The sequence below is a fragment of the Columba livia genome, chromosome 4 (assembly GCF_036013475.1).
Source record: "Columba livia isolate bColLiv1 breed racing homer chromosome 4, bColLiv1.pat.W.v2, whole genome shotgun sequence".
NCBI lineage: Eukaryota > Metazoa > Chordata > Aves > Columbiformes > Columbidae > Columba > Columba livia.
The window spans coordinates 77185384-77205728 of record NC_088605.1 but is presented as its reverse complement, the minus strand read 5'-3'; the positions used below and the strand labels follow the sequence as shown (position 1 = coordinate 77205728).

Sequence of the window (20345 nt, the reverse complement as noted above, 5' to 3'; positions counted from 1 at the left end):
TAAGTCCCTGGGGCAGAGCGCACAGGGATGCTCTAGGGATGTAAGGGACGCAAACCGACTATGGCTTGATTTTTCAGCAGCGCTGGGTGTTGACAGCTGGTTACCTAAGTGAAAAGCTGGCTGCTGGCCTCTGATGAGCATGAAATCAGTGTTTCCTCCGCCTCTAACGCTGCGTGGCCAGGACTGCGATGCAGCAGAAGAGAAAGCCGCGGCGTGAACGATCCCAGCGCTTTGCTGCCGCCCCTTCCTTGTCCCCCACCAGAAACCGGCACCATCGCTGCCACGCCGTAGGAAACTATGAACTACTCTGGAAAGAGTTTGCAATTATATTTATTCCTTGCAGGGGTGCAATGGAAGTTTTAAAGTGTAGAGCTGAAAAGACTTCTTAATGGTGCCAAATTTAGTGTCAGCGCCACAGTTCTTTACGAACCAAATGACACCTCCTCCTCAAGCTCTCCCAGGAAATTTGGCAGCTCCTATTATTACAACCCCTGTCATTACCTTGAAAGAAAAATAGAGAGAAAACTGACACGCTTGCCTGAGGCTGCTGGTGCTCAGAAGGTTAAATCTTAGTCTTGGCAAAGAAAAGGGGACAGAAATCCATGCGAGCGCATCAACCGTCAGACGTGTTTGCTAAGGTCTGCAACACACAAATACAGTCACCAGGACACTACGACAGGTCCATCACTCAAACGTCACCCAGATTATTTTCTGCATTATTTGTGCTGCAGCCACACATCCATTTTCAGGATGGACTCGAAGCAGCTGTTTCCAGAGAGCGTTATTAGGCACGGGATAGTCATGGCAACCACGTGGGACCCCAGTTGCCCACCTTGCCATCCCAATACAGCAAAAAGCCAATTCCGTTTTGCAGCCAGAGCACTCGCTGCTGCTCGTGGCTTTGTTTTGGCCTAGAAGAGATCTTCTGCATGCGAAAAGAAAGGTCTCAAAAGCCTTTACAGTTTCTTTACAGCGCTTTCAGACGCGTATCCTTCCCCTTTACTGAACTGTATCTGCACAAAATGCTTTGTTTCAAAGCATATTGATATTGCACTTCGAATGGTCTAACTTCTCTCATTAAAAACATTTTGTTCACCCCCAAAATGTTGGATTTCCTTGAGTCTGGAAAGAAGAAGCCTGGAGAGGGTTTCACCTTCTGTGTTGTGGCTGGAATTAATCTCCTAAAAGCCCAGCAAATGTGCGTGGAGTTTCTGAGTGATGTGCGTTTTGCCAGACTCTCCGCTAATATTTCACTACACCCAAGCTTGCACTTGTAAGAATAATTCTGATTTTAAACTGCACTAGGCAAAAGATGTGGGAGCACTCACCCTTCCCTCTAAAGACATCACCTTATATTTGTACAATAAACACAATAGGAGCCAAAGCAAGCAAGCGTACCTCAACGGCAGCACATTCCCATATGATACTTAAGCCTTAAACTTGTGCCCATGTTTCCTGCACTGAGCCCAAAATCTCCTGTAAGCTCGTCAGACCTTTCACAGCTCCACCCCAGGGATTTAACACTCTGCAGCTTATGGCTTTATATGCAATTTCATAAAAGAGAAGCCCTGTATTTTGACATAAATATATTTATTTGGGGAAAGATCAAGAAATGCCAGCATATTTCCAACAAGTCCCCTACTGCATTAAAGACTGTGAAATATTCATGTGAACGTTTGCTAATCCTATACAGTGAAATCTATTTCCCTCTCTATTTAGCATGCAGGCTGCAGCAGCTGAAGGTTGTCCAGCCTTTTCATTAGGAAGAAAAATAAGGATGATTTGTGAAAACCACAAGGAAGCAATCATAGGGAACGCTACTAAAGGCTTTTTAGAACAAAACCTTGTCAGCTACCTTGTAAGCACGCTTTCTCTTTCACGTGTTTGTTTCTTATATGGTGTTTCACAGCTTCAAACTGTAAATTTATATCTATGGACATAATTAGAGGTGCAATATAATATGCTTTCATAATATAGAAATAAAAATTTATAGGGCAGCACACATATTTTTAGAACATATATCTCAAGCTCTCTAAGTTCTCCAGTAGGCAGCATCCTAGCAAATTATAATTTTCCTGTTCAACCGTTACTCTTGATAATGTAACGAGTCACTTTCTCATCAGCGCTAAGTTCTGTGTATCCATTCAGAGCCTCCTGTATCTCGCAAATAATCCCTTTCTTCATCCACCTGAACTCTGATAACTACAGCAGGAGATGGAAAATGAGGAAATCTGAGTTCCAATGACCCCTGATGCCACCAGGGAAAAACATCTGACCTTGGGAATTCACTTAAGTCTCTTTATGCTATGGATTCCCTAAGCGCTAAACGGAAATGGCATTTACTTTCCACTGAGAGATGCTAATATTTGAATATTGCTTCCAAGATCTTCAGATAAAAAGAGCTATATACGTGCAAATTTTTATGCCTCTTTCTGCTTTCCTACACCTTCAAGATATAATAATACATTGAAATGCTGAAATTTTGTTATGAAATAAAATTATGCTTGGAAATGTCAGACTTGCACAGACCAATGATCCAGAAGTCGCTAAAGGCAGCGTATTTGAAGCTGTAATTTCGCCTCTCCAGGTACTGAATACGGCAACAAAGATGATAATCGCTCACCAGAACCAGCCACGACCATTTCCCCATGAACTGAGAACTATAACAAGTACAGAAACGATGTCAGAACCAGCCCCTGAGGGGCAGTTTGGTGATGGCTGGAACATTAAAGTATACAGCAAACGATTGCCTATAATGTTGATTGTAATATAAACAAGGAAATATATATTTCATTGAAATTAAATATTTCGTTGACCCTGTGAATTTTGCACCATGTTACTGTTCTGTCAGCAGAAAATTCAGCCAAATCCCTCCCAATATAGAACAGATTCAAAGATTTCAAACCGTCTCTGTTCATACAATGTGTGAATACAGACTGATTCCCCTGAATCTGCATATTGTTACTCATTGACTACCTTTTCCCCCTACGTCATTCTATGGACTGAACACAAAGGCAATAGCATGAACGAAGCATATTCATATGACATAAAGGTTCCTGTTCATTATAGCAACTGGACAAAAGAAATTCCATCACAGCAACTGTAAAATTTTGTTACATGCATCTAACACAAAACACGAGAAACTAGGCTGAGAATACGTTCAGAATGAGAGAGGATCATGAGATGAGCCCACATGTTCCCCTAAAAACCAGACTGCAAATATTGCACTTTTAAAATATTTGGTCGTTTTTACATTTTGCACACATCTCGATTCAGGAATCAATACTAGACAGAAGTGTAAATCCTGCAAAGGCATAATACGTACATTTAATACAGGATTTCTGATCCTAGCAGAAACACAGTGCCAGAAGCATCTCTAGAGATCTCACTTTTGCAGCCCAAGAAATCAGTTAGTACTGGGATAAGCAACTAAGCTTTCGGGTGCTAACAGGAGTCTATTCTCGGAAACATCAAATGTTGTCGTTCATTCCCTTCAGTTTTTCCATCAGCGTCCAAGTTTACTCTTCTCTCTTTAAGAAAAGGCTTCTGTAACAGCAGAGGTTGACTTACGGTGTCCCACTATAACAAATGAATGAGCCCTTTCCTCATTCTTCTCCTAATGAGGTTCAGCTTATCTCATTAATGTTTTCCAAAAGAAACAAGGACATTTCAAATAAGAGCAACGCGAAGTATTTTCAATGCAGTTTCTAGAAAAGTGAACAATCCTACGTCTTCAAGGAAATGAACGCCTATGTAAGAAAAGAACTGCAAGAACAAGATGTTTGTCCTTCACAGACAATCAAAAGAAGGTTTCATAGCTGGGAGACAGACCTGTTCCTCCTTCTCCGAAGCCTTACCTTTGTGAGAAGACGTCTCGGTAGGGGCTGCCATGCTGCAGTGCGATCCCGTATCCTCTGTCCGCAACCGTGTTCCCAACCGTGTAGAAAGAGCAGTCGGCGTCGTTGATGGCCACGTACTCCAGCACCGCCGCGTCCCACACAAAGGCGTAGTTCCCATGTTTCACCTGCGGTAAACAGACAAAGAGCTCAGACTATGGGCTGTCGAGTGCGAAAAGGAGGTGAAGCCACCTAAAAACGTGGCAGTTTCAGCACAATCTGTTATTTAAAGACAGTGAAGTTGGGTGCCCAACAGTTACCAGCACAGAAAATGCCCCATGACTGGTGCAACACGGGACTTTGGCTGGTTTTTCTAAGCTTTTTCTTTGAGCCATTAAAACAACCACGTAGAGAGAAGGTAGGTGTTCACACTGGGAGAAGGAGGGCATGGCCACACAGGTGGAAGACCACCCTTCAACACGGTCCACATTTCAGTCCTGCTTCAGGTCACCATGGATGACACGAACACCCACTTGTCTTTTGGGCTCTGTGCACAACTGTGGGCAAGATCGTGCCAATTAGATTGTTTGGGATTATTTTTTCTCAGTGTGATGGGCTTTCGTATATCCTCACTGACTTTTGCATAGTGAGATGAGGTAAGACATTTTACCTGTTTGACTACGACAAATAGAAAAACCTCATTATCTTGAAAAGCTTTTGAAATAACATTTTACTATCCATTCACATTTGAAACAAATCCAGATTTGTCTTTTCATTTCAATATGAGATGCATACAAAATTTCAGCATTTGTTGAGAAGCAAGGTTTTAAAAACAGAACTTCAGTCTAAAATGATCCTTCCCAATTTGAGTGAATTTCCACTCAAGTTGTTCTGAAAAAAACCCAAATCTCTAGCTGCTCTACCAGATCTTTTACCTGTTTTCCGTTCCATTGATCTCTATGTCAAACCTAAAGAATCATCGTGCTTGTTTTCTGACCCTTTGCTTGGCTCACTCTCTACGCCGTATTAGCCAACTAAGCTGTAAAACTAGGCTGAACCCACTGACTTTGCGCATCTAATGGGAACAAATATGTGACAGCTAAGCCAAAAGCAAACCAAACACAGAAAGGCCGTCTGAGGCCAGGCAATCCGGGGAGAATTCAAAACCAAGTCAGCATATCAAACTAAGCAATGTCAGTACATCATTTAGATTAGGCTTTGACTATGTGGATTATGTTTTTAAAGACTGTTTACATATAAAAACTACCGAAGCAAGGCACGGCGGCTGCTTGCTCACAAGATGTAGCGCGCAAGGAGCGACTGCATTTGGGACACATTCCTTTTCATGCATAATCAATCTGAATTAGGCACCGCAGGCCTGGAAAGGGAATTCTTCCTATTGCCATTCGCAGATATGGTACAGGGAAGATTTCTGCAGATTGTGGAGCAGAAATGGAGCCATTTAATCTGTGGAATCCGAATAATTGGCAGGATAAAAAAAAGCTATTTTCGAACTACACACAGACACAAATGCAGGACTGGATCAGTTTTAATCTTCAGGCTCCGAAAATGAAGAGAAGCTGCCAAATTAACGTACACCGTGATTAAGTTACAAAAGATGTACCCATCATTAACCAATTGTCAGGAGATAGATGCTTTCTGACCACCTGCAAAACGAGGGGATGCTCTCAGGTTTTGGATCCTTCTGCATGACAAGAAGGAGACAGAAGATTAAGTGATACATTGATTAGAAACAGAGTGCTTAGTTTATATTTAACTAATAATAGATGTATTGTAAGTAAGAAACTAAACAACTGTAACTAGCATCATTTATTTCTTAGTACAGATGTACTGTGTGCCAAAATTTTCAAAAATTGTAACGCACATATAATAATTACGTGAATATAAGGAACACAAGAGCACCCAGTCATTGGAGCGCTTATGGAGGATGATCCCCAGTGTTCCCATGGCTGATAAAGTTAAAAAAAAGACACCTAACAGTATAATTTACACTGCTGTTAAGTTTATTTCTTTGTTTCAAAAACAGTGAAGAAAGCTGTTTTCTGTGTTGTTTATTTTACTTAACCTCCCAGTGGAGTTGTAGGTCTATCTAAATGGCCAGGGAATGAGGGACAGAAGTGAACTCACTGTGAACAATCGATACAAGTTGTACGCCTGTCGTACCGGCACTGAGTTCGCAGAGCTCTTCCTAGCGTGGGTTTGCACTTGCCCTGATGTTCCTACAAGCACCGCTTGGCTGAGAAATAGACAGCGTGACTGAGAAAAAAGCCCGTCCTAGGAGTATTTGAAAGGATAATGACTCAGCCTGGAAGAGTCACGATGTGCAGGCGGCAAGGGAGGGAAATGGGGAGACAAAAGCCGAAGATCAGAAGGGGGAAAATGAATCCTAAAAAGGCTCAAATGGACTTTCCAAACAAAGGAATTACGGAAAGGTGGGGTTCAAAAAGATGAGTAGTTTTAGTGCAGGGAGATAACCTTTGAGGCGATGGCGAGAGCAGAGGGTTACGTGTTGACACCTGCCTTTGTCTAACCCACCCTTTTAACATCCTAGTGCATTGTATTCACCTAAAGTGCTTGCAAAGAGACTTCTCAGCTGGCCAGGAAAAACCCTCTTGATTTGGCTGCCTCGCTGTAAAACAACTCATGCAGCGAGAACATTTAAAAGCGGTAAAAGCACTTAGTGTCAATAATATCTGTGCTGAAGGGGTGTATGTAAGATCCTTAGAGCAGACCTGATAATATCCCAGTTGAGGTTCCCACAAAGATTACTTTTCGTAGATAAGATCACAGTGAGCTGCAGTCAAAGTGCACCAGGCAGCTAAGAGATTGAAGAGCCAGAAGGGATCACCCCAGCCGTCTATCTCCAACACATGATTGCTCCATGCAATCAAATACATCCTTTTTAGCATTTCTGCCCTGTCCTTTTACAAATCTAGGGAATTCGAACCCATGAAGCAAACCTAAGTTGTAACTGTCAGGCTTGCAACCGCTCTCTTAACGGAATTACTCCTCAGTCTAACAGTTTTGATTGCTATTCAACGTATTTATATATTTTTAAAAATAACTTTCTTAAGTCATTCTTAGTTATTTTTCCTTTTGCAGTTCTAGACACTCGCACTTTGGGGCTAACGCCCTTCAATTGCTGATGAACCCTTCTGTTACTTAGCTGGACTGGATATAAGTTTCTTTAATCTCTCCTCGCAAACCTTATAAATGAGAAGAACACCTGTGTCGCTAAGAGAGATCCAGTTATCTGGCAGCTCAGGAGGCACACGATTCCCATTCTGAGATTCACCAATTCTAACGGGTAGCTATACTATTAAAAGGGGAGATGATGCTCTGTGTGAACAGAGAAGGGAATTTCAGGACAAAACGTCAACCAAACCCCTATGTCCTTCTCTCCCTCTTACTGTGAGAAGCACATATTTTGTAGCTTTCCATTCTTGTAGACTTCCACTTCGAGCCTCAAAATGAACATTATGAACAAGAAGTTAAGGAGCTTACAGTCCATCAATTATGGGGACTGAACGAAGGCAAAACCTCACTGGAAAAAGAAACAGCTCTTTGTAATATATATAACTTGCTACTCGCAGAAGATCTGCATCCCTGATGCTCCATTTGCACATTGTCATATTGGTGTTTTTTCCCAGTCCACCAGTACTGTCACTATGGCAGAGGCGAACAAGATTTTTGGAGTATCTGATGACTATTGCCATAGCAAAAGAAAAACTACAGGCAAACCGGAACCTGTTAGTGGCTCATCAGGGTATTTTGAACTCATGCGCCGCGCTGGTTAAGCGAAACTGGGAGGTTTTGTGAGCAATTCCAACGGAGTTACTGTAAAGAGTCGTTACACAGAACAGGGGCCATCAGCACACAGAAGGTAAGATATTGCTATAAGGCTGTTGATACTTCTATTTTCCATCACTGCACATTTACGAGATTTTTATTTGCCTGTAGATATCAGTTAAAATTGATCTTTGATGCCTCCACCAAAACGCAGTTGAGTTATATGAGGAAAGCATTTAGAGCCACTACGCTGTTGCATGTGCACATATTTTACATCCAAAACAGATGTGGAGAGTATTTCTTCTTATAGCCAACCCGTTCATGCAGGGTAAGCTGAATAATTTATTTGTGTACCACTCCAGCATCCTAAACCCACATTTCTAGGTCTAGAAAATTATACATTTCAGAAAAAAATAGTGGCAAATAAGAACCAACCAACTACTGCGATTTTTCATGCTTGAATTCTTGGACATTATCTTTTCTCTATTTTAAAATTCTTTCAAAAGCAATACAAAGAATCCTCATGAAATAAAAAGAACTACACATGTGAGGCTGCAGGTTAAACAGAACACGTAGTTATTTTTCCCTTAAAATATTTTATTCTGCATAAGATATGTTATAATAGTTTTAAGGCCAGGGAATTCTTGTTTCAACTGATTAAAATGATATTAATTTCCTGTACTCCATGGTACAAACCAGCCTTGCCAAGGCTGCTGTCACATGAGGAATGAAGAAGAGGGAGCAAAATGGAACAAACACTTGCAAATATAAAAGTGAGAGCTCATACACATCATGTGGATATTGTACTCCAAAACGGGAAAAGGCAGAGATAAAATCTGTGTTGGAAGCTTAAATCTAGATGTTTATGTTTTCAGATGTTGCCAAACGTTCACAACGGCGGCTGTTTTCAGTAGAAGGGAATGGAAACACATTGATCTCCATAATCCTCTTCCAAGAGGCCAATAAAGCTGCTGTTTATCGGACTGAAGCAGAAGTCGGTTCTTCTGCCTTCAGGGAAAGTCTCTATTTGCTAATCTGTTTTTCTCCAGGGGCAAAGGTTTCAAATTTGGGGGATCTGCAGAATTTGGACTGAAATGCAACCCTACAATCCAGGAGGCGGAATATGAATCTGCCTGACAGCTCTCTGCAGTATCTGATGGGAGCTACATCCCCGTGGTGCTATTAGAGCACAGAATAAACATTCTTTCATACATAAAACTCTATTCAGTCACCAAGGCAAGCAGCTAATTAAATAATAATAATAACAACAACCCTTCAGGATGTCATTTTGAAGCATCTATAGCAAGATATTTAAATTCAAGGGGCACTATTTGACAAACAGTGAAACTTACTCTTTGCACTTATTCAAACAGAAAAGTGCAGAATCATTTCTAAAAGCGTTATTGAGATCGTGCCCAGGAGTGAAGAGCAGCAGGAAATGAAACACCGGGGAGCTCAGGGGAAGAAAGAAGAGGTTAGAAATCCCATCCTCATCTCCTCTTCAGTATGAAGTTTATCTTTCATTACATTGTCATATCAGCTTCAGTGGCGTGTCTATTTGCTCCAGATAAAACTTCATCAGGAAAAGCATTAATTCCCCATAAGCAATCTGCCAAAAAAAGCCTCATGATCACACATTCGCCTGTTACACTGGGCAGACCTTGAATAATTCATCCGGAATTAGAAGAATGACTCAGGTAAGAGAGCTCTGTAATGAGAGGGCGCCTTGGTGTTAGAATTGCTCCGTTGCTTGGTGCATTCGCATTTTGCCACTGTAATTAAACGCATCTTATAAGGTACAAGAAAGCAAATAACAAGCAGAGCGGAGGCCAATCAAAGGTACAGTTTCTGAGGGCAGAGAACAGAGCCGGCAGCTCCTGCAGGTAACCACAGCAAAGCACTCAACAGGCAGCAGGTCGCGCTCACCGGCGACACGCAGCTCAACCACAGGTTCTTTATGGCCAACGTTAATTTCAGATGGATGAGAAACAGGAGAAAAAAACAACAGGAAGAACAAAACCGCAGCAAAGCAGACCTTGGAAAGGTAAGGAACAGCTTTTCTTTTTCTAATATGCCAGCGTCTAATTTATTTTATGACAACTTAGTGCTTGCAGATACTAACAGAGAGTATTTTAAGGGTATCACCCGTGAAGGTCATATACACAAATTATATGAAAGCACTTCAGGTTCCTCAAAAATCCAGATCTGCAGTAGCCAAGTGGCAGCCTCAATAACGAGGCCAATTTCAACCAGAAGTCAAAGTGACTCCTCCCTTCTGATTTATCTGTAGTTTTGTGGCAGTGAATTCCCAATAAAAGAACATTTAAATGAGGAAACGCACACAGATCAATCCTCAATTTGTGTGAAAAAGTAAAATTCTGTGGATTAAAGTATCAGGGAGAAGATAAATGCGGGTGAATTTAGAGAACCAGCATCCCTCTTTAAATGAAATCAATCCAGCATGACAATAACTGAAGGGTTCTTGTCTTCATGCTTTACGGTAGAGGCAGAGACAATCTTAGTGCAATTCTTGGGCAGCGTTCCTTATTCAATTAATTAGTGAATAGCAACTGCAAGGATAGAAAAACCATCAACATTCAAAAAACTACTCATCAAAACCATTCATCATCTGTAAGAGAACTTCCACTACAAGAACATTCTTTGCAAAACTGCCAACGTTACTGAAAAACCCTCTAGAAAAAGCTTATTTGAAACACAGAGTTTCATTTCAGAAGCTTATTTTAAGGAAACTGACAACTTTCAGGTTTTTATATTCCTTATACAAGAGCTCTGAGCGCCTTCATAGTGGTGACGGGACTCGGGATGTCCCTCTACTCACACAAAATAATGTAACTGTCTTGTTTTAAACCATTTTATCCCTCTGTGTTCAACAAGCATCTCTTGCCCAGGTGTTTTAAGAGCCATTATTGTTCTAACATCTGGGTTCCTAATGCCACCACACTGCCCATTGTCACTGGCTTGTTGGGTCTTTGGAGACCCTGCTCTTGAACATGTCTTAATCGCTGGCTACAACCTGTGCAGGCATTTGCACTCATCTAAGGCTAAACCACTCATTTCACACCCCTCTGTAAATAACAAACAAAGTGCAAGTCACAGGCTCCCGTTATATTTGTTTCTAGTTCATCCTGACCTGGCCACGCGACAGCTCGGATGTCAGAAATGAGTTTATAGTTGACAGAACTAAGAGCGAGCAGCCAAGCATCAACTACAAAACAAATAGATTGTTGTAAGACAATCACTCAATTCTTTATCATGATGGAGGATTTGTTCAGGACTGATATTTTTCAGGAAAGATTTCTAATCCCTTCTTTCTTCTGCAACAGAAATCAATAGAAATTCCTGGGCAGTACACTTGACACACACTCAGAGAGATAATGTTAAACACTGAGCTTCTGCTCGAAGAAAGTGATAAATGGAGCTGGGCAGAAATCAGTTATCTGTCTGCACAAGGAGTTTCAAGAGTTTGAATTAAGGAAAAGCGTCACAAATTTTGGGACCAAAACCAGTTAAGAAATCCAAACTGGATAACATTTTATTCCAAAAAAGTTGACTTCTACCTTAATTATTTTCCTCGCAATGGATTAACATTTCAAAATGAAAAAAACATTTTCATCAATAGTTAATAGTTCAAGATGGAAATATCCTATGATACACTGACAATTGTAGAACTCAAGACAAGCAATTTTTAATAAAAATACCTCTTTGCTTACAGAGTTTCAACTACTGTAACAATCCAGTGGATAAATCCCTTATGACAACTAAGTTTGGTTTAGTAGTTATATATTTGTGGGCATCTTACCAATCTAAACTTATATAAATAGAATCATTAATACAATAAGCAATTTTATTTCCTGCTTCACTCTAGATTTCCCCTAAGTTTGGAAAATGGTGGAAATTACGTCTCCTCATGTTTTGCCCAAGTCTCTCAGATCCAAACTTGGACAAAATGCGCCATGAGAACTCATCATATCATAAACAAGCAGAATAATTCTTTGGTGAGTATAATGCAATTAGTCAGCCAGTCTTACTTATTTACTTCATTTGAATGTGATGTGTATACTTTGTGTCAGTGGCATCCTTTGGAAAAATACGATCCAACTGGGTCAAAGTCAAATAATTCTCCTAGTCTTACCGTATTCATAAAAACACCAAAGTGTCTTTGAGAAAAGTGGAGCTAAAATATTCATGGCATGGAAAAAATGCTGGTACAGGGATTTTTCAGTTTTAATTGCGACGATACAAGGCAATCAGCTGGTTTGCCTTCTTAAAATGCAGTAGCATTTCCCCTAGAATTGGGAGGGTGAGTTGAGATATTCTTAGTTACGCGATGCACTTGCAAATCAGGTATTTGTGCAGGCGGCATTGAAAGCTGAGTGCCCAGCTAATCATGTACACCGGTGAGTATCTTACTCTAGTGACTGAAATAATGTCATTAGTCAGCAGCAAACAATGGGAAAGCAACATGAAAACCACGAGCAACAGCATCATAAAATCATCACCTTGATGTTTTAGCGCCTCTTCCAATGTACAGCAGGTACCACCCAGTGTCTGCGTGGGGATGGCTTGGAAAACGCCACTACCCTTGTTAGGAAATGCAATCTCATTCAGTGCCTCTTTATTTATTCTGCTGAAAACCACGTTAGACTTTGACCATAAGAAGAATTAATATCTAAACTGATGGTTAATTGTTAGTTACGTTTACACCATAACCTAACTTAAATTCTCTTTTACAGAACTATGCCACAAGAGGGAGATTACATTGGACAAATATATACTAAATGCGGTGAAGAACTGCGGTTTCTCTCTGGCTTTTGAACAGGCACAAACAGCTGGAGATACATCTCCTTTCTCTGCTCAGTTATATTGAAACATCATACGCAAACGCAACTTCACACACGTGGGTTCTTCTGCTGAAAACATGATCCCTTCAGACCCAAATGGAAGGCATAATTCCTACTGATGGACATCTACGCCATCTCCAGTGTAATACCTTTGTGGCTCTAACTTTTCACTTTAAATTTTAGAAAAAAGTTTAATTCACAAGATGCGACAAGAAAGCAGAGGAAATACACCACCAGGAAAATATATCCTCCTTTTTCTTATGTATGACATATCTATGAAGAGTGTGTTTTACTGTAGCTGAAGAAGACAAAACCACAACAGTATTTTATCTTGTCTCTTTTGACTTCTTTTTCGCCGTGTTTATGCTTTTTGTCATATTTCAAATTATTTAGAGCCCAATAATACAAGTTCAATGGGAATCTAAGGCCCAGTACAGTCATCTACATTTGGCAGCTACTGAATACGTAATAATTCAATGGACTTTGCACCTACATGGGCCACATACTCAGAGCAGAGCTTAGGATGAACCAAGAGACAAAACAGAGACCTGCAAAGGCATAAAATACAGCAAGTGCATTATAAAAAGAAAGAAAAATCTACAGATTGAGTACAATGTGACGATTAAATCAAAACTGCAGTCACATAAAACTTGTCATGGGGCGTTAGGAACACCTCATAGCTTACAAACCGTGTCAAGCTGTAATAACTAAAACATGCTGAAAGCTGTATAGAGTATGTCCGATACCAATCACGAAGGGACACAATAAAATTCGACACAGCATCTGTCAAAAGTGCACCATGTAAAACTCTATGGGGACTGAAGAAGCTCCACCAGGCCTAGGACGACTATTGGAAAGAAATTCAAACCAAACCTTCCACAAGTTTCTCTGTTATTGGGATGTGACTTGTCTCTCTTCAGCCAAAAATGCATCTGGATGATACATAATGATACGTATAAAATACCAAGAATTTGAAAAGCAGGACATAAGTTTGGGAGCAGAGAGGTAGAGCAAGAAGGGTCGTAAAACCCACCAGATGCAAAGAATCGATGTGATCTTGAGTTACAGGCCTGGCAGATGTTTCCACTTCTATTCACTACACTTCATTTTAATTTTGTGAAACCGCTATCACGTTTGCTAATGTGAGGAGACTTTCAGCACCACAGCATGAGATCATTATTGGCATCTATGGAAAGGCAAAATATCACCCTGAGAATTTTCCACAACTGTTGTTATTCCCAAACGTATCTTATATGTCATTATTTTACCCAGAATTTTGGTATGAGCTCTTTAGATTTACTTTCTGGTTTGTCTACTTTGATTCCCTTCTGTGATCTCATGTCATGTTGTATTTTTTGTTGTTCTGCTCTCCTTGTGTTCCATCTGCCGCTTACTTTGTTAAATCCAAAATGATTTAATGATCAAGCTAATCAAGAATAAGATACTGTTTTAAAGAAAACCATCTCCCTCATTTAGCTTTCAGCACAACTACAGGATAAGCAAAAACGTTCCATTTAATAATAGCATCATCTGAAGGACCAAAAGCATTTTGCAAACGTTCATTAGCTGATGTTTTTCCCTTTGTGAGAAATTGTCCCCACCTGCCCGATCTGTCCCTACAATTCAGTGTGCTGTCTCCAGCCTGTGCCGTGAACTGCAACGCCCACGACTCCAAGAGATCTTCAAGCAACACGTTAGCACTTGATCACTTTTGTCAGTGCGTCCCAGAGGTCACAAATTCAGATGGTTTTGGACCGGGGTGTGTTGCAGCACCTTGGATCAATCACTAGAAAGATGTCCTGGTCATCCGTCTCTTCTCCAAAGGAATACTGAGGAACTGCAGCCAGCACTTAGTGGAAGGCTGACGAGAAACTATGAGGTTTCCCGGGAATTAGGGACAAGACTCCCTAATCAAAAGGTGCCATATCCTAGATTTGTTTACTTATGGGTTTAGAATTCTTGCTACAAAGGTATTATAAGGAAATCCTGTCCAGAGGTCAGAGCGATAAAACAACCAAAGCTTCTGCTCTTTGACTGATGTTATGACCAGAACCCCTCGGTACTTAGACTTGTATAATGCAGCAGCTCTCTACTCTTTTTTTCATTACAGACTCATATTTTCCACCCCTCTCAATGCAGCCCCTGGTATTTATAGCCCTCCCTCTTTCACATTCAGCAGGGAACGGAGGCTGTTTTATTTGATTAACCAGCCATTCTGCAAACAGCCACAAACACCAATCAACCCCGGTGCAGTGGGAGAGCTTTAGAGCCGGAACGGTAACAAACAACCCTCTCCTGCCTCTGCGGTCCCAGCCGGGGAGTCGAGCGGTCTACCTAGATCGGGTATTTTATGCAAACTGACAGAGGTATGAAATGTGATTACGGCCTGTTTAAAATGCTTCTTAAAATACTCTATGTGGCACTTTAATCCTCTCCTCCCATAGCTTGGCTATTAAAAAGAAACTGATTTATTGTAGCCACGTTTTCGAACCGGACAACTCCGCCACCTAATTCAACTACAAAGAGACATAAACTGCTCGCTGGCAATTTAGCTAAAGAGAATAAAGTAGTGGAAAAAACACAATTGTCATTACTCTTCGGCCTAAGGAGAGATTCTGCTTATTTAACAGAAGAATTTTATCTTTATTTTTAGCTGACATACTTTTAGAAAGCCAGCTTGCCTACCTGGCATACCTTGTTCAATGCTGGGCTGTTACTGCTAAATTATTAACTTGACGGCTGGGAAGTTCACTCCATCTACATTTCTTTCCAAGAAAAGCACTCAGAAAACATCTCAGAATCAGGTCAGTAAAAAACAGTAGCAGGAGGCATCTTAATATATGCTATAGAATAAACCCACATTATTATGTTAGGCTTTCTAAGGATTTTGTTGCGTATGAAAGGTGCCAGGTGAATGGCAGACAACAAAAGGTCTTTTACCATTGTCATGTGTCGATGTCTATGCGAGCACAACACCGACACATGCCAGCCTTGTGGGCTTGAGGAACAGGAGAGAGAAAACCAAACAGGTTTGAAAGCCCCTGAAATATTTAGTGGGAGGTAAAGAGATGTGTTTTCATCTCACATCCCTCCAGAGGAGGCAAGTGAATAAGGCTCAGACCTTAGTGCCGCCTGACAGCACTGGAGACTTACTGCTTACTATAGGTGTCCTTTAAAGAAAGACGATCCTATAGCTCAGCCTCAGGATTCTGTTGGCATGAGTATGGCTGAAGCCCCAAAAACTTCATCATCTATTCTGCCACTCTGCTTAATATGACACCAATTATTTTTGTGCAACAACTACCCAGTTTGAAGCACTACATCTGGTGCTTCAAGCTGGTCCTCTTCCTCCTCCCTTCCTCCCTAAACACAACATAACCTTCTTTTTTTTTCTTCCTCAAAACACTTGGGGTTCAATACATAGTTATATTTCAATAAAATACAGTTTTACTAGAATATTCCTCGCTATGTATAGTCAGAAGACTGAGGGCAATTTTAAAAAGCAGCCAGCAACAAAAGTCTGTGCAGTCTCCAGTCTCCCAAACCAGACCCTGGAGATCTCTCCGGCTCTACAGCCTGTACCTGCATTCAAATGCATGGAGGTATTTTGAAGCACAGACCTGGGGTGTGTAAACATAAACCACCATTTCGGGATACACAGGTAAAATTTCGGGTTCCTGTTTCATATTTGAAAAATTAGCCTTTTCTGTGCTTCTCTCCCCAAACATCCCTCGCCTTTGCAGCTGATATACGGAAGGCAGAAGATCATCTTCTTTTGGTTTTAATTGAGGGAGTAACATGTAACAGAACTTCCATTTTGCTGCAAATCTCTGTGTAAAGGCACCTCCTGTTTCGCACTCTTTACTAAAGCTCGGATTTTTCTCATAAGATGGTTTGCAACAGCACCCACTAGAGCTGTTTCTCCTCCAGACCTCCCCTGTGCTAATGCATAATATATGCGCTCGTCACATAGTAAATACTCAGGAACCTTTTCCTTTCTAATGGAATGTGACAACAGCATTACTGTTAGATCCAAATATGCACTAATTAAGCTACTTGTTTGTAGGGGTGGGCTGAGCATCCTTTTGTGTTTATGCCACCCTTTCTAACAGGTGCTTCCTTAGAGAATACTTCAGCAACAAATGAAGTTCCTTCGAGCATTACCCTGGCACACTCGTGCTCAGCTTTTACAATCACAGACTCAAAACGCACTCTTTTTCTTAAATAATTTCTTAACTGGTTAGCTTTCTTAGTCCCTGCTCCCTCCCAAAACTTCCCACCCCCCAAAAATCTCAGCTTCAGGAGAGAGATTGGAATTTCTACAACGAATCACTCGCCAGTGCAAAGGAGAGCAGCACTCATGCTGCTTAGTTATTCAGAAATGTAAAGTCTCTCGCATATAAAGCTCAGGATTATGGTATGATATGGCCATGGAAACAACTGGGGGTACAAACTACTCTGGCAGCAATTCCCAGAGCCACACACCTCACGCTTTTCCAGGGCTGGTCTCCTATTGTCAATTCAGGGACGTTTCTCTCATGAACGACCACTGTATTTGTGCACCAGGATGAAGGATGGGGACCCCCCCACCCCACGCTCACTCCTCCAAGGGCTCTCAGTCATCCTTCCTCTAGCTGAGAAGCCAGGACTCGGCTCTCTGCAGAATGCAATTCTACAGGATTCAAGCAAAATTAGTTCCTCAGGGTATGTTTTGCTATTTCTTATTTTTTTTTTTATTGCCATTTCCAGTCATGGAATATGATCTTATTTTGATAGGTACTGTACAAAATAAACTGCCGAGAAAAATCAGCTTAGGCACTCCCAGCCACTCTCTAGAGAAGGAAACTGTCAGTCTATGATATCTGAGAAAGAAACTTGGACATCTAAATTAGGCACCTGAAGTTACACATGACGGGAGTACAGCTGCAGCCATGACACTGTAAGGATCTAAGTGAAGCAAGGTTTTAAGAGAGAATGACCTTTAAACAGAAGAAGGGATCTATCTGTGGGGGTACCCCCAAATACCCAAGCTTTCAGGCAAACGAACCTCCGAAAACAAGCATAAATCTTCAAGATTTGAAAACTGACTCCGAGACTGATGCTAATCAATTGGACAATTCAAGAGAAATATGTAGCTGGTACCACTGAAGCTGGAGAAACCAAGAGGTAATAAGGACCGATCGCCCAATAAAATCCTTTCCCCCCATATCTTTTTATACTGTATCTGACTGTTATGCACGTAAGCTCCCACGCTTGTCTTTTGAAGTTAGGCTGTAGCTCTCCTTTGAGGATGAAAGGTCAGACACAGAGAGGTTGTTTCCTGAGAGATCATCCTCTGATAGTGGTCGTGTTCATTAACTCAGCTCATCCTGGGGCACAGGAGTTCCTTGGTTTCACCCTCATCACCTCTGTGGTGGCATTGAGATGACTATCGTGTGAGCTCCCCTCTCGCCTCTTATTTGGCTGTTATAAAATAACCCAAATGAAGGGAAAGAGCATAAAGAAACAACAAAACAGTGCTACTCAGTTGATGGGTAGTGACTGTAGTACACCAGAGACCTAGCTGTCAAGGTTTTTGTTAGTGTAATAACAAAGGGGAGTGTTAAGGAGTTTGAAGAACAGACAAGACTGCGGTCTTGAGGGAAAACTTCATGCCTTACAGAACAGTCCTTGCAGAGAGCAGAAAGATGCTTGCTTGAAAAAGGAGTTGTGCTGGAAGCTCACACAAATCATTTCCACGTCAGAAATGACCACGAAGGGCCTTGAAACTCAAGACTTTTCCCCTCTTCCTCTCTAATTTTTTTTTCAATAGAACTAAATGCAGAAACAGCATCTTGCAAATACCAGAGAAAATTACACTGAAAACTACTGAAGCAATGGACTGGATGTTGTATGGGTAAATCATCTTATGGAAAAAAATACACACAGAAGCTTAAGCAATAGAAACCCACAGGAAAGAAAACGAAGGTAACTAGGTCAGTCATAGGTTTCACGTTGAACTACGTTAATGGTCAGACATGAAAAGCCAGTAGAAGAAAACACACTAATTTTGTTTCAGATAAAAAGAGCTCAGTCTAGTGTAAGAAAAGCAGAACTGCCAGTTGTCTCCCTGGAACCACTGCCTGAATTTGTCTGGACTTGAGAATACTCGGGGATGGGCTATAGAAAGAAAAGATGATGGTCTTGGATGTAGGATGGCCCATAAAATCTGGTGAACAGATCTGGGAAATTCTCAAAATAATCGAGATGTAAGAAAGAGGGCAAGCAAAGACAGGAATGGCACTGCAGCAGGACATCGGTGACATCTGAGGTCGCTAAAGTGACTGGCAGCCACATGCAGACTGACCTTTGAGCAGAAGCCAACGTGGACAGCATTTCAGCGAGAGCAAAAGGGGGAAAATACATTCGGGAGCATCTTAAGATGAAACAGGAGAAGACGAACTCAGATAAAATTTTCAGGAAACTATGGAGACAAAAGGAAGACGGCAGTAGTTGGCTTGTTCAGATGTGAGACAAACACGTGTCTGTGTAGATCCCTTTCGCGGTATCTAGGCTGACTTGGATTTTGACTTACATTTTCATTTGAATAAAGCCAAACTCTACTGAAAATAACTCTGACAGCTGTTCCACTCAACATAAAACCTGTGCAAACTCTCTACAAAGTTAGATCAAACTTCAGTATGTGCTTCGGAGTGTTCGTGAGGGAGAACAAGACTTCTGTTGAGCCTACCTCGAATTCTGAGGAAACGAGGCAGCAGGAAGAGTTTTACATTTAATTTTTAACGCTATGCACAGAACCTTCTTCACGCTCCGTTAACTGTCACAGATCAGTTACTATACATCCAAAACACATCGAGCCCCTAAGCTAATCCAGATATCTATCAACCTTTTGATAATGCCTGGAAGTAACACCACACTGTGTGTGGAATGTTTGCTGGTCAGGACTCTAAATTTTTCCACCACTTTTAGTTTGTTTGGGCCCTAGATATGGAAAGCAAAGATACACAGGATTATAGGAAAAAAGAAATATATATATATATATCTTTCTCCAGGCTGATTATTCTTTTGGCTCATGCAAACTGATGCCAATTTATGATAAGGCTATGAGAAATATGCTTTGCAATGAAACATACTCCACTTCCCTGCCCCCATAAACTGACATGTTGGCAAGCTATTAAACATGCTCGTGTCAGTGGATCAGGCATTCCTGCTGTCATTATTAACAGCACGTCACTGGTAAATCCGGTTCAGGTTTTATGTTGAGAAGAATACATGAAGAATTATACGGAGACACACCACCCATGATAATACAAAGTGAGGACAGCACGTTTGGCACCCCCAGGCACCCATCAATTCCAAGTCATGGACTGTGCTGGAGATGAATATTGCAAAACAGATAAACTGCACCTTTGTGAAGGTCTTAAGGATTCTCCTGAACCTTATAACTTGTAGACCTGACACAGAACATCTCATCTGCATCTCTTGTTTTCAGTGTCTTTTTAGTGGCCAACTCCATGGTCCGAAATGTTCACAACAAAGATGTATGGACTTGCACATGCTAACTAGAACTTTCCACAGTGCCATCAGATCAGTTCATCTGCCACCAGAAAGGCAATTCCAATGGCAAATTTGTGAGTAAATCAGGATAAACAGTTAATTTGGAAGGTTTTTGGGCCATCAATAGAAATCTTCCTGCTGTTGCTACTGCTGAAAACAAATTAAGAATAACCACGTCCACTTACTAACAATTTGTTCTAGCACAGAACTGCAAATCATTCTCACGCCTTTCTTCCCAAGATAAATCACCTTAGCAAAGCTTCCTTATGGGCTATTCACA

At 41.2% G+C, this 20345-nt stretch overlaps 1 protein-coding gene across 3 annotated transcripts in view; it reads right to left on the bottom strand.

Annotated features, from left to right (window-relative positions):
- Window positions 1–20345, bottom strand: part of GRID2 (glutamate ionotropic receptor delta type subunit 2) — a 565730-nt gene that overhangs the window by 50711 nt on the left and 494674 nt on the right. For all 3 annotated transcript variants that reach the window (XM_005498033.3, XM_065062416.1, XM_065062415.1), the window contains one exon: window positions 3858–4024. In XM_005498033.3, coding sequence (XP_005498090.2) covers window positions 3858–4024 — 167 coding nt within the window. The remainder of the gene's footprint in view (window positions 1–3857; window positions 4025–20345) is intronic.